This window comes from Symphalangus syndactylus, chromosome 6 (assembly GCF_028878055.3).
Source record: "Symphalangus syndactylus isolate Jambi chromosome 6, NHGRI_mSymSyn1-v2.1_pri, whole genome shotgun sequence".
In the NCBI taxonomy this organism is placed as follows: Eukaryota; Metazoa; Chordata; class Mammalia; order Primates; family Hylobatidae; genus Symphalangus; species Symphalangus syndactylus.
In genome coordinates, this window is record NC_072428.2 from 35,838,988 (window position 1) to 35,853,093 (window position 14,106).

Below are 14,106 nucleotides of genomic sequence, written 5' to 3' on the forward strand. Positions count from 1 at the left end.
ACAAGTGTCCAGGATAAAGATTTATAAATGGTAAGTACTCAAACTGAATTTCCCTGATGATTGTACTCACAACACTCAACACTCTACTGAAAGTTTCGGTGACCTTTAATCTGTCTGAAAAGCCCAATACAATTTCCATACCAAAGGAATGAAAGGTTTATGGTATTTAAGCTGATGGGGTGATTTAAAATGACAAACATGGCCCTAGATAAACTTCTTTAAAGAAAATATTCTAAACATAAAAAAATTAATTTTAATAAAGAAAATGAAGCAAGTCAATTTCTTTTCAACAAATTCACTGAGACTTAAAATAATGTATTACTTATAATAAGATATCTATTATTTATAATGCTATGCCATTATCCACGTGACAACAAAAAGCACAACCATGACTTGTAATTAGTAATGACATGACAATGTTTTAAAAGACCCCATGTAAGTACAATTATCAACTACCAAACTTCTGTGATCCAGCAAAACTGAATCAACAAAATATATACATGTTATCAAATATCCCTGGTTAGCTTAAATGCCTGTGCTTCAGGGAAACCATAAAATAAAACAATCTCTGGAAGAAGGATTTAGAAAGGGACATTTCGTTTGTTGGTTTTAAGAATAGGTAATAGTGGCATCTAAAACTCAGAGATAAACATCTAAAACTTTCAATTTTTATGTTCCAATATTTATTTTACTCTATGTAGATATTCTCAATTTCACTGAACTAAAAATTACATCTTCCTATTTTACAATCTATAATACTTAATAAAATGTATAATTATCAAGTATAGCTAGGAATCAACTTCTATTTTATATGGATATTACCGTTATAAAAATTAAAACCAGCCAGATTTAAATACAGTCACATGTTGCTTAATGCTAGGGATACTTCTGAGAAATGTGCTGTTGTGTGAACATCATAGAGAATACTTCACGAATGGAGATGGTATATAGTCTACTAAACACCTAGGCTCTGTAAGATAGCCTATTACTCCTAGGCTCCAAACCTGTACAGCATGTCATTGAATACTGTAGGCAACTGTAACACAATGGTATTTGTGTATCTAAGCATATCTAAACATAGAAAAGGTACAGTAAAAATATGGCATTATAGTCTTGTGGAAGCACCATCACATCAGTCTGACTGACCGAAACACTAGTATGCAGTGCACGACTGTACCTAATTTGACTAATTCAGGAAATAGTCCTATATGTCAATGATTTCAAATGTAAAAAAGTTACACCATAATAATTGTGAGATTTGTAATTAAACTTTATATCAAAGAATTATTATTGGCCCAAACAAAAGTCAGTATAGCTATTTAAAACACTGAAATTAATCATTTCCTTTACACATTAAAAGGTAATATATAATTTAATCCATCTAATTGTTCCTATTTAATAGCTGCCCTTGAGAAGACTAAAATTGTCGTTTTTCCAATATTTTAAGGAAAAAGCAATTGCATAAAAAGATTAATAATGATTTTAAATGGAATGTACAAATGACTGATGCCTCTGTAATCTTTTTTCCTTTTTTTTTTTTTTTAAATAGAGACAGGGTCTCACTATATTGCCCAGGCTCAAGCAATCCTCCTGCCTCGGGCTCCCAAAGTGCTGGTATTACAGGCATGTGCCACCGTGCCCAGTCTTGTAATATTTTCAACCCAAGATGAGCTACCAAGCACCAAAGAGGTGTTTAAAAAGCAGTTCTCCCCACCCAAAAAAAAGAGGTCTCCTATAGTGTACACATATATTAAGAAAGAACCTGTTCTATTTTTCCTTTAGTATGCATTTGGCGCATTTGTGTTCTTTTCTAACCTTTAGCATTTCTTCATGTATCCCATAATGCCCGTATGAGCTGAAATAAACACCATCCTCATCCTCCTGGAGGTCCGCAATGACACTAGTAGATGACGAGCAGGTTCTGACATCTGCGTGCATCACAAAATCCTGAGCAAATTGTCTGTAATCAATTTGAAATATACCCTTGAGACAGGTTTATTGGACCATGAATAAAGGAAAGGCTAGAGGTTGAGGAAGAGGAAAGAGGAGGGAGTACAGTGTGATGAGCCTTCTAAATCACATTCTATCTTGAACAACTGAAAGCTCCCCCTGCTGGATCTGAAGAAATGGCAATATTCAAAAACAATTATATGCACTCCTTCTACAAACCACAAAAGCAATGCCAACCGCAGATGATAGCTCCTTATGTCTTTCAACTCAACAAATAAGCATATTACTTTTATTATCCTCTATTATTTCTATTGTTTTAAAATCCTTTTTTTAGCAACTGAATCAATGTCGTTTATTTCAGCTCTATTAACATTATTTAAAACCATATTATTTCTTGGGAGTGTTATGTAAGCAGAAAGTAGACCCAAATAGATAATTATTTACATACACCAGCACCACCCACTCCAGCTCTAAAACTCAGATCATGACATATTAGGAATCCATAAGGTATATAAAAGGGAGAAGTTCAAAGGGGCAAAAGGTAGAGTTGGTGTTGGTTACTTGGTTACCTAGCATAAAAATTCTGAAACAGGGAAGAGGAGCTACAATTGGCTCTACTATCTTTCCTGCTGGACATTCAATCTGGCAAACCATCAGATGGGTACTCAGGCAACAGCAAACAGCTTACAAATCCAACAGGAAGACCTGTGAGGTATACTTGTCAGAAATGCAGAATCTCAGGCCCTATTCTCAATCTTCTGAATCAGAATTTATATTTTAACACGATCCCAGTTGATTCCTATGCACATTAAACTTTGAAAAGTACTACACCAGTAGAATGCTAATTTATTCACTGGAAAAAAACTGTCACCGTATATCTGGTTTTCTGGGTTCATACTACACCATAATTACATTTTGATTCCCCCCCACCGACCCCACCCCAACAAAGTCTTGCTCTGTTGCCCAGGCTGGAGTACAGTGGTGCGATCTCAGCTCACTGCAACCTCCCCTTCCCGGATTCAAGCAATTCTCCTGCCTCAGCCTCCCATGTAGCTGGGATTACAGGCGTGCACCACCACACCCCGGCTAATTTTTGTATTTTTAGTAGATACAGGGTTTCACCATGTTGGCCAGGCTGGTCTCAAACTCCTGACCTCATGATCCACCTGCCTCGGCCTCCCAAAGTGCTGAGATTACAGGTGTGAGCCACCGCACCCGGCCTACATTTTGATTCTTTAAAAATAAAAACTTCAACCCTGTATTTTCCCCAAACCTCAAAAAGATTAATCCTTCCACTTTAAAAAACTAGGATAGAAAAAGTAAAATGGAGAAATCAACTACAAACAGGAAAATTGAAAGGAAGGCAATAAAGAACAAAAACATTCATGAGGACATTTGTCAGAACATATCAGAATAGGTAAAACTGTAAGATTTTATATTAATTAACTATATCCATAATGTACAAAAATGCTACATATCTTTAACAGTATGAAGATAAAATACCTGCATTGTACTTTCCAGTACATGAAATGTTCTACTATATTCTACTTTGCCATTAGGTTGTATTATTTTAGAGATCTAAACAATTAATTTTGCAAGATTGATAAATTACTTCATTTTTTGCAGATCCTCACGTGCTCTAGCCAATGCGGCTTCAGCAGACAGTGCCCTGGCTTCCATATGTTTCAATTTTTCAACAACAGATGTATTTTCACTGAGTCCATTGGGGTATGAGAAGGGTACGGACAACGGTTCATAAAGATCTTCTACATCTAAAGAAATAAATGGACATTATTATCAGGCCATCTTATAACAATAAAACAAGTATAAATATGCCCTAAGTTTCTACTATGTGGCCAATTGAGAAAGATTAGTGAAAGTACTTTTAATTGAATATTAATCATCTTGGCTTTGCACAGTGGCTTTCGCCTGTAATCCTAGCACTTTGGAAGGCCAAGGCAGGCAGATCACTTGAGGCCAACAGTTCAGGACCAGCCTGGCCAATTTGGTGAAACCTTCTCTCTACTAAAAAAAAAAAAAATATAAAAAGTTAGCCAGGCCTGGTGGTGCAGGCCTTTAGTCCCAGCTACCTGGGAGGCTGAGGCAGAAGAACTGCTTGAACCTCGGAAGCAGAGGTTGCAGTGAGCTGAGATCACACCACTGTACTCTAACCTGGGCAATATAGTGAGACTCGGTCTTAAAAATAATAATAAATATTTATCATCTACACTAATTGAATTCAAAGAGCATGCTGTTAGTCTAAGTTTTTCATTAGTTGGCTAAACTGAACATATATTTAAATATTAATTATTAATTATACTCAACCAAATCCAGGAAGAAAAAAGTAGAAAGAAAAAACCTAATATTTATTGATCAGCAGGTATCTTTCGAGTACATCATTACATCTTGTTTTATTCTCAAAACACAGTTAAGATGTATTTATCCCTATTTTAGGCATGGAAAAAATAAATTTCAGAGAAATTAAGTGACTATCCCAAAGTTATATATCTGTTTATGGAGGAACTAAGATTTAAACCCAAATCTGCCTTCCCAGCCCACGTTCTTGCCATTACACAAAGCCACCTCCTAGCCCGTGTCCTTATTGTAGCAGGTATTAAATTCAGATATTGCTTAAGGGAAATCCTGCCATATATGACAATATGAATGAACACGGACGACATTATGTGAAGCAAAATAAGCCAGACACAAACAGACAAATACTGTGTGATCTCACTTTTGTGTGGAATTAAAAAAAAACTCACAGAAGCAGAGAGTGGAATGGTGGTGGAAATGAGGAGATGTTGGTCAAAGGGTACACACTTTCAGCTATAAGATGAGTAAGTTCTGGACATCTGTCTATGGTAAAGTGACTATAGTTAAAAATGCTGCACTGTATACTTGAAATTTGCAGACAGTAGATCTTAACTGTTCTCACCACAAAAATAAAAAATGGAATTTGAGGTGATGATGTTAATCAGCTTGGTTATGGTAATCATTTCACAATGTATATGCATATCAAATCATCACATTGTATACCTGAAATGTACACAATTTTCACTTGTCAATTATACCTGAATAAAACTGGTGGAAAAAAAAACATTCCTAAGGACAGTGTGTAAAGAATTCTACACATTCAATCATTTTTCATCCTGGGCAAGGTGGAGTGAAATCTATACACTAAAGTCTTATTGCTGATATTATTAAATATTCTAATTCCTAGTATTATTTTTAAATTATTGATTTAATTTTAATTTCATTATATTTAATTTTAATTTCACTTCTCTGCAAAGAGAAGTTAATATATGTAGTTAGTGAATTTCACAAAATCAATGTCCATTTACTGGTCTAACTTTCGGATCAACTTAAGGCAGTAAGTAGCGCAAATATTACATTCTCCCCTCAGGATAGCACTGGAAGAAACGTGACTTCGTAAAAATTCCTATTCATTTTTTAGTTGTGAAGACACGTCCTTGGAGTTAGGACAAAATAGCTAAGCCTAACGAATACATAATACTATAAGAGACTACAGCCTAAGTTGAATTCTTGTTATAAAAGCAGTGCAGGGTGTCACTAACTTCTCATCACTGGCAGAATATTGAGTCACTGAGGTTTAAAAACTGCATCATTCACTATCTAATTCACCAAAAATTAATGAGCACAACAAAATATTTCCAAACTATATAAGGCTGGTATACTATACTTTCTACTTCCTACTACAAACCTCATTTTGTATTTTGATTTCAAAATTCTTCAAACTGTTTGGCCAGTTTCTGTTTTGCTTTCTGCTGCAATAAAAATTAGTCATAATAAAAACTTTTTAATGTTAAGAATATGCAGATAATTATATATTAAAGATTAAACTTAGAGACTTGAAAAAGAGAGAGGATTCAGTAAATATTAAGATTCCTAACTACAATTTGCTAGAACAGTCTAATTCAAAGGCCTAAACCATATTCAGAAAGATGAACTTCCACATCTACCTTTTGTCTCAGGATGTTCAAATCACCTGGATACTTTCAGGCAGAGAAGAATTACCGCAAAAGCTGACCAATTTTTCAGTAAAATATAACAATTATAAAAGTGTATAAACCTCACAAAAGAGCTCCAAAATACATGAAGCAATTAAAGGCAAAACCAGACAATCTTTTGATCACAGAGTTTTTGGTTTTTTTAGACAGAGTCTTGCTCTGTCACCTGTATCCCAGGTTCAAGTGATTCTCCTTCCTCAACTTCCCGAGTAGCTGGGACTACAGGCGCCCACTACCACGCCCGGCTAATTTTTTGTATTTTTAGTAGAGATGGGGTTTCACTGTGTTAGCCAGGATGGTCTCAATCTCCTGACCTCGTGATCTGTCTGTAGCCTCCCAAAGTGCTGGGATTGCAGGTGTGAGCCACCACACCTGGCCGACTATTAGTTTTTAAGCAACTTAACGTTTCTATTGAAACCAACTACCTGATGAGGCATTTAGAGAATTTTTAAAAGCATGTCTTTTCCTAAAACACTTTACCTCCATTTTGCCATAACAAATGGCCTTATGTTAATTAAAGTAGATACACTTAAGCTCATCTTACCAAATTGAAGTAAAAGGTCATCTTCTAATACTGGCTTCAAATACTCTTCTTTCTCCCAAGGCACTGGGTTGTATATGGAATTCATGTACTCAACTGTAGGATTCTGGATATAAAATTAATCTCATGTTTTTTTCATTACATAGAATCACAAAATCTCCTTAGTAAAAACTACAGAAATTAAACAAAAAGGAAATCACGTTTGCATTACACAAAATCAGTATGTCTCTAAAAAGTCTACATGCCTGTCATTTCATTAACTTGCTGGATGATTGCTTAATCAGTAGTTTCAATGCAGAGCTTTTTTTTACTGTTTGGATTTGGGGAAAGCGTTGTCATGTCATTAAACATTCATTTAAACAGGACAAAAAAAAAACAAAATATCTGAAAAAAACAGAATAAAAAAGAGCAACCAAAATACTTAAAATCACATTAGAAATTATTTCTGATTTTACAGATCCTGTCCATCAGTATTTCCCTTTATTTGACACTGAATTACTTTTTCACATACACCGATTCATCTCTTAGATGCAGTGAAAACAATATTTGTTAGTTATGGTAGACATTTACATGGTGCTTTCCGCTGTGCTAGCTCCTAATGTCCGTGATTCCCCAATATGATGAGTACCAAATTTAATGCAGTTCCTCATATTCCTTTAATCAGTATACTGACAGTCACTGTAGCATTTCTTTAATTTCTAAACAAAATTATAAATTAAGCTGTCAACTTACCTTAAGTCTAATAAAATTTATTAGCTTAATGTATCCATAAAATTCAAGTCCTAAAGGGGGAAAAAGATAATTCACCTATGTTAACATACTGAGTTTTAACTGACCTGTTCTATAAAGCCTTCTCTGATTAAATAATAATTCTGACCTCTAAATTACGACTTATATTTTGAATTTTATTAAGAATTAGAAGTAGTAATACAATGATACTTCTGAATATCTTGAGAAGCAGCCATAGATGACAAATTAAAGCTTTTGTAGTATTTCTAAAAAGATGGGAAATTGGTTTTTAAAATTCTACTCCTCCTTTGTCAGAACGATACAAATCTGGAAAATTAGGTCTGACATTTTACCAAGTATTTGGCAATTGATAGCAGAGCTGAAAGTTTTAAATCCCTAATTTTTATGGTGTATATTAAATTATAATTTTGCCAGGACATGGTGTATACTAGCTTTTACATGAAGTTAAATGATGCAAACCCAATGAGGCTTGTTATCTGGTTCTCATATCTTTCCAGAAATGAAGCAGCATTTAAAACAAAGGAAAGCAGTAGTATATCCAACCAACCAATTATTTGTCATAAAACTGTTTTGAGAAAGCTTTAATAGTATACAAACTCCCTATATTGGTAAGTAAAAAAAAACAAAACAAAATTCTATCTTAAGTATGATTCTAATACTTTAGAAATGCAACATTAAAAACATTAAGGCTGGGCACAGTGGCTCATGCCTGTAATCCCAGCACTTAGGGAGGCCAAGGCAGGCGGATCACCTGAGGTCGGGAGTTCCAGACCAGCCTCCCCAACATGGAGAAACCCTGTCTCTACTAAAAATATAAAATTAGCCAGTGTGGTGGCACATGCCTATAATCCCAGCTACTCGGGAGGCTGGGGCAGGAGAATCACTTGAACCCAGGAGGCAGAGGTTGCGGTGAGCCAAGATCGTGCCATTGCACTCCAGCCTGGGCAACAAGAGCTAGACTCCATCTCAAAAACAAAAACAAAAAAACATTAAAAAATGAGGCTGTCATTTATGCCTTACAAAAGTACTTGCAGTTGAATTTATGATTTATAAACATGTGATACCATGTATTTATCTGACACTGAAACATCTGTTAGTATTTGCTATTCTTCAATAATGTCCCTTCTTAGTAGTCAACAAATACAGGGACCAAAAAACCTATTCTGTATTTGTTTTTTTTTTTTTGAGACAGCGTCTCAGTCTGTCGCCCAGGCTGGAGTGCAGTGGCATGATCTCAGCTCACTGCAACCTCCGCCTCCCAGGTTCAAGTAATTCTCCTGCCTCAGCCTCCCGAGTAGCTGGGACTACAGGCACATGCCACCATGCCCGACTAATTTTTTGTATTTTTAGTAGAGTCGGGTTTTTCACTGGGTTAGCCAGGACGGTCTCAATCTCCTGACCTTGTGATCCACCCGCCTTGGCCTCTCAAAGTGCTGGAATCACAGGCGTGAGCCACAGCACCTGGCCTATTTAGTTAATTTTATTGTAGTATAGCTCTTCTATATCCATTTAAAGAAGTGGAAGGCCTTAATTGTAAGGCAAGTGTGTTTAAATAAAAGTTTCAATAGAAACATCACCTGAGTATTCTGCGTATTAACCTTATCTTCATCACTCTTTTTCCAGTCTCTACCAAACTTTGTATAAAACTCAGTCTCGTAGGCTGTGAAGTTCATGTCATGCTTTGAGCTGATTGTCTTTTTTCAAATGACCTGCCTCCTTTTTCAAGTCCTACATCTACACTTGCTCTCCCTAAATCTAATATGTAATCACATAAAATGTAAAAATGTAATCACATGCCAAGTCTGTTTTTGTTTTTAGTTGAAAAGCTAATATAAGCTTAAATATAGTGAATCTTGTCTAGAAGAGTGACTTACTCACTTTTTCTCAAGGACCACTTGTCAAAAAAACTCCATTTCCACAAAATGTTGCCGTATGATTCACCATATTAAACTCGTACAGAAAAGGGTCTGAAAAACTATAAAATCTGAACTTATATTTCACAACTTTTTTTTTTTTTGAGAAGAGTCTCACTCTGTCACCCAGGCTGGAGTGCAGTGATGCCATCTCAGCTCACTGCTACCTCCGCCTCCCAGGTTTAAGCAATTCACCTGCCTCAGTCTTCTGAGTAGCTGCTATTACAGGTGTTCGTCACCACACCCAGATAACTTTTGTATTTTAGTAGAGCTGGGGTTTCAGCATGTTGGCCAGGCTGGTCTTGAACTCCCGACCTAAAGTGATCCACCCACCTCAGCCTCCCAAAGTGCTGGGATTACAGGCGTGAGCTGCCACGCCTGGCCAAATTTCACAACTTAAATTGCCTTTATTCTAAAAAATACTCACCATGTTTATGAACCATGCTGTCAATACTAAATTGATGCTCAGACTTACAGTGTGAAAATGTTTCTTCAGCAGATGTGAATAACCTGAAAAATCAAGCAATAGCTTCATGGAATAGTCCCCCAAGAAGTCTAAATACTGATTTCATGTTACATGAAATCTTTTACTCTGCTGGTTTCTAGTTTTACTTCCAATTAAGAAAAAACAAACACACTTGTATCTGAAAGGAAGGGAACCCAGCACTCTTAAAGAGAATTAGTACTTCTGCGTCCCATTTTACACCTAAAACCAATTATCCTTTAAATGTCAAAGTGAATTTATTTGTCAAATATCACTGATTTTATCAAAAAGTTTTTAAGAGAGTTCCTTTTGATAGAGTCTGTTCCTCTCAAGTCATACAATTTCTCTACTTGAGATTCTTTTCTCCTCTAAGTGTCAACTCTGCTTTCAGAGGCTTTGAACTGGCACAGCTCAAACTGCTTTTAGAAATAAAGCATAAAATGTAATTTTACAGCTGGCATACTCCCAAGTGCCTTATTTCAAAAGTGATCTTGTAGTGTTCCCAACGTACTTGCATCACAGACACTGTGAGGCTCAATCCTCTTTATTATGTGACATGCAAATCTGAAGGCCACTTAAAGACAGGAATACAGAGCAGAGAAGCTGCATACCTTATCTATATTCCTAACACATGTGGAGCATTAGTTTTCAACAAATGTTTACCGAGATAGGTTATTTGGACTATTTATGGAGGCTATCACAGCCACTGCACCACTGGTGCTCAATAAATATTTTATGACAACTAGAATATATACAGGCATTCTATCTACCTAATGGGGCTACAGATGAGAACACTAACGCACCACCACTCAGCACCATGCCCAGATACAGGGAACACTGGAAAATGTATTAAAATAACACTGGCCAATGCCAACCAGGCCTCTTTCATGCCTACCTGCCTAGGACAGGAGCCAAAGCTTCCCAAGACTAATAGACAGAATTTTAAGTGGCAAGAATGTGAGTTTGGAAATAAGCACACCACAGCTTTGTGACCTTGAGCAAATTATTGATACTACAGTCTTTTCCCTAAGTGAAAAGTCCTACTTAAGTAAGGTGAACTTCCTTCTTAGACTATGTAAACCGCTCAAATAAAAAAGAAATGTTTCACCTGAGAAGCTCTGTACTGGTCAAAGAATTAGCATGGTAAAGCTGGAAGGCTCCGTAGGGATTATCTAGTTCAGGGTGGCTGCCAAATTTGTTACTCATTAGTAACTCGTTAGTAACTTCACTGTTACTTCTGATCTTGTCCTCATAAAAAAAAGAATATTCTTAGACCCCATCCCTGGTTTGGAAGGATTCCGGTGCAGAGTTCAGTATCATTTTGTTTTCAGCGTCTCAAGTGACAAGATTTGGGAACCACAGATTCAATGCACTACTAATCAAAAGCTTGTAGTACAACCGGCCTTCCAGTTCACAGTTCCCCCTCTCTACTACTGAGGGTCCTCCTTCTCCACAAGCCCTCACCCCAGACCAGTGGTTCCAGAATTCAAAGACAGGCCACTCTGGCTTGCCTCCTGCCCGAAGGCGTGCCTGGGCACACAGACCCCACGCGCCCGGGCACCCTAGAGCAGAGGCCAGGCGCTGAGGCGGACGAACCTGTTACAGAACAGGCAGGGGGTCTGCTGCTTGTCGTGGGGGAGATCTGCATCGTCCTCATCCTCCCAGGCGGCCTCGTCCCCGCTGTCCGACAGTTCTGGCAGGTCCTCCTCATCCTCCACAGCGCCCCGGCCGCCTAACACACGCACAACAATCAGATCGGCCTCGGACACCGGTGCGGCCCGGGGGCTCGAGGAGCAAGTGAGGATGGGCTCTCCCCCGCCCCGTTCGCCCGCGGCCCTCACTCAGCACCTCCTTCATGATCCTTGAGAGCCCCCCACCCCGCCCAGGCCCGTGTCCCGGAGGGTCTTCCACCGGACCCACAGCGGCGCGGCCTGGGGCCGGGCGAGCCGGGTGCTGAGGGGCCAGGGTACCCACCGGTAGCGCCTGACGCTAACGAGCACATGGCTGTGGTGCCCCGAGAGCCCGGCGTGTCTGGGGGCGGGGACCGGATTGGGCAACGAGCGCGCGCAGAGGCCGCCGACTCCGGGAACGAGCGCGAGCACCAGCGCGAGCCCGCGGCGGGACTCGGCTCCGGGAACTTCGCAGACCGCAGGGATCGCCGAAGCGCGTTAGCTGACTCGCAAGCGCTTCCGGTCTCGAGGCGCCGTGCTGGTCACGTGAGGTGGGGGGGCGGGGCGAGAGCGGGGGCTCCGCCTCCTCCCGCCGCAGGGTTGGCGCACTGCGCGCTGAGGAGGCGCGCTGATGACGGTTAATGTTGCAGCCCGGGAAGTGAGTTTTGTCTCCTCCTTGGGTTGCGGCAGGCGTTAGCGGGAGGTCCCGGTCCGCCTCTCTGAGCCCCGAGGCGGAGTGACGTCGCAGCTGTTTTGCTGTTGGCATCCTGTCCTCTGTGCGCCCCTTTTTCCTGGGCTGAACGGTTAGCGGAGGGGCGATCGGTCCATGACGCCCTCTGGTGGCAGAGGAGGCCAAACGCTAGAGGCTCGGCTGGTTTCTGGGCTTCCAGGTCCTGGAGGGGGTGCAGCTGGCGAGAGGGAACGAACTGCATGGGCCAGGGTGGGTCTACTGCGGGGACGGATAGGCGTGAGACCCCCCAAAACAGATTTTAATATTTGGTTAAGTGAGAACGCGAACTCTAGAGGCAGCCTACTGGGTTTGAATCCTACTCATGTCACTTTGTAACTATGATCTTGGGCAAGTTACTGGACCTCTCTCTGCCTCAGTTTCATCAAATACAAAACAAGGATAATAACTGCACTTGGGCTGGGCACGGTGGCTCACGTCTATAGTACCAGCACTTTGGGAGGCTGAGGCGGGCGGATCACCTGAGGTCAGGAGTTTGAGACCAGCCTGGCCAACATGGTGAAACCCTGTCCCTACTAAAAATACAAAAATTAACCAGGTGTGGTGGCACGTGCCTGCAATCCCAGCTACTTGGGAGGCTGAGGCAGGAGAATTGCTTGAGCCCGGGAGGTGGAGCTTGTAGTGAGCTGAGATTGTGCCACTGCACTCCAGCCTGGGCAACAGAGCAAGACTCCATCTTAAAACAAAACAAAACAAAAAACCTGCACTAACCTCAAGACTACAGTAAGGATAAAACGAGTTAATACATGTAAAGTGCTCAGACATAAGTGTTAACTTTGTCCTAAACAATGGAAAATGGTTGAACTATTTAAGCCAGGGAGTGATGCTCTCAGATGTGTTGAGAAAGTAACATTCTGGCTGCTGTGCGGGGAAGAATACAAATGTTCCCCTGCCTGCCTCATGCCACTTCCCTTTCTTCCTTTCCTAATATCTATTCAAACCATAAAACGTTTTTTTTTTTTTTTAAGACGGAGTTTCGCTCTCGTTGACCAGGCTGGAGTGCAATGGCACGATCTCGGCTCACTGCAACCTCCACCTCCCGGGTTCAAGCGATTCTCCTGCCTCAGCCTCCCGAGTAGCTGGGATTGCAGGCATGCACCACCACGCCTGGCTGATTTTGGATCTTTAGTAGAGACAGGGTTTCTCCATGTTGGTCAGGCTGGTCTTGAACTCCCGACCTCCGGTGATCCACCTGCCCCTGTGCCACCGCCCGGCCCAGAATTCTTTCTTAGGAGGGAGTACCCCAGGCTCTAGCAGAGTTTATCTAATTGGCCTATCAGGCCCTGCATAATCCTGCCTCTTTCCAATGGAACCCTCCACCTTGGGTCCCACCCTTAAGCCTTTTATTTACTGCTAATCATTGAATGTTCTACAAATGGGTAGGTCCCTTTGGTCTCAACCAGAAACACTTTCCTCAGGCCATTTCTAAAATAGTTTCCACCATTATTTCAGGAGTATCCTGTTAGTTTCTTAGCACCCACCATTTGCTTACTTGATTTTTTTATTTCTTTTTTGGTGATACCCCACGGCACTGAACAATAAGGGTAAGGGCCATGTCTCTTTACTTTCATTTCTCTGGCACATAATATGTGGCCTGGCCCATAGTATTAATAGATACTGAATGTATTCACTGAATAAAAATGATGCCTTATATTATTGGTAAATGTACTTCTAAATGTACTTCTCTCCCTAATTGTAAATTCCTAGAGGACAGAATCCATTACATATTAATTTTTGTTTTTGTTTATCTTATCTTTGAGACAGAGTCTCACTCGGTCGCCCAGGCTGGAGTGCAGTGGTGCAATCTTGTCCCACTGCAACCTCCACCTCCCAGGTTCAAGCGATTCTCCTGCTTCAGCCTCCCTAGTAGCTGGGATTACAGGTGCTCACCACCACGCCTGGCTAATTTTTATATTTTTAGTAGTGACAGGGTTTCACCATGTTGGTCAGGCGGGTCTTGAACTCCTGACCTCAAGTGATCTGCCCACCTACGCTTCCCAAAGTCCTGAGATTACAGGCGTG

At 40.2% G+C, this 14,106-nt stretch overlaps 1 protein-coding gene across 3 annotated transcripts in view; it reads right to left on the reverse strand.

The window, feature by feature from the left end:
* The window catches only part of PRMT3 (protein arginine methyltransferase 3), a 126,552-nt gene extending 114,663 nt beyond the window's left edge, over nucleotides 1-11,889 (reverse strand). Inside the window, exons 1-7 of one of the 3 annotated variants that reach the window (XM_055282149.2) lie at nucleotides 11,641-11,889; nucleotides 11,263-11,398; nucleotides 9,610-9,692; nucleotides 7,252-7,301; nucleotides 6,523-6,625; nucleotides 3,563-3,722; nucleotides 1,816-1,960 (exon numbers count right to left, since the gene is read on the reverse strand). In XM_055282149.2, coding sequence (XP_055138124.1) covers nucleotides 1,816-1,960; nucleotides 3,563-3,722; nucleotides 6,523-6,625; nucleotides 7,252-7,301; nucleotides 9,610-9,692; nucleotides 11,263-11,398; nucleotides 11,641-11,668 — 705 coding nt within the window. In that variant the 5' untranslated portion in view covers nucleotides 11,669-11,889. The remainder of the gene's footprint in view (nucleotides 1-1,815; nucleotides 1,961-3,562; nucleotides 3,723-6,522; nucleotides 6,626-7,251; nucleotides 7,302-9,609; nucleotides 9,693-11,262; nucleotides 11,399-11,640) is intronic. The other 2 variants (XM_055282152.2, XM_055282150.2) reach the window with 2 other exon arrangements.
* Between the last annotated feature and the right edge of the window lie 2,217 nt (nucleotides 11,890-14,106).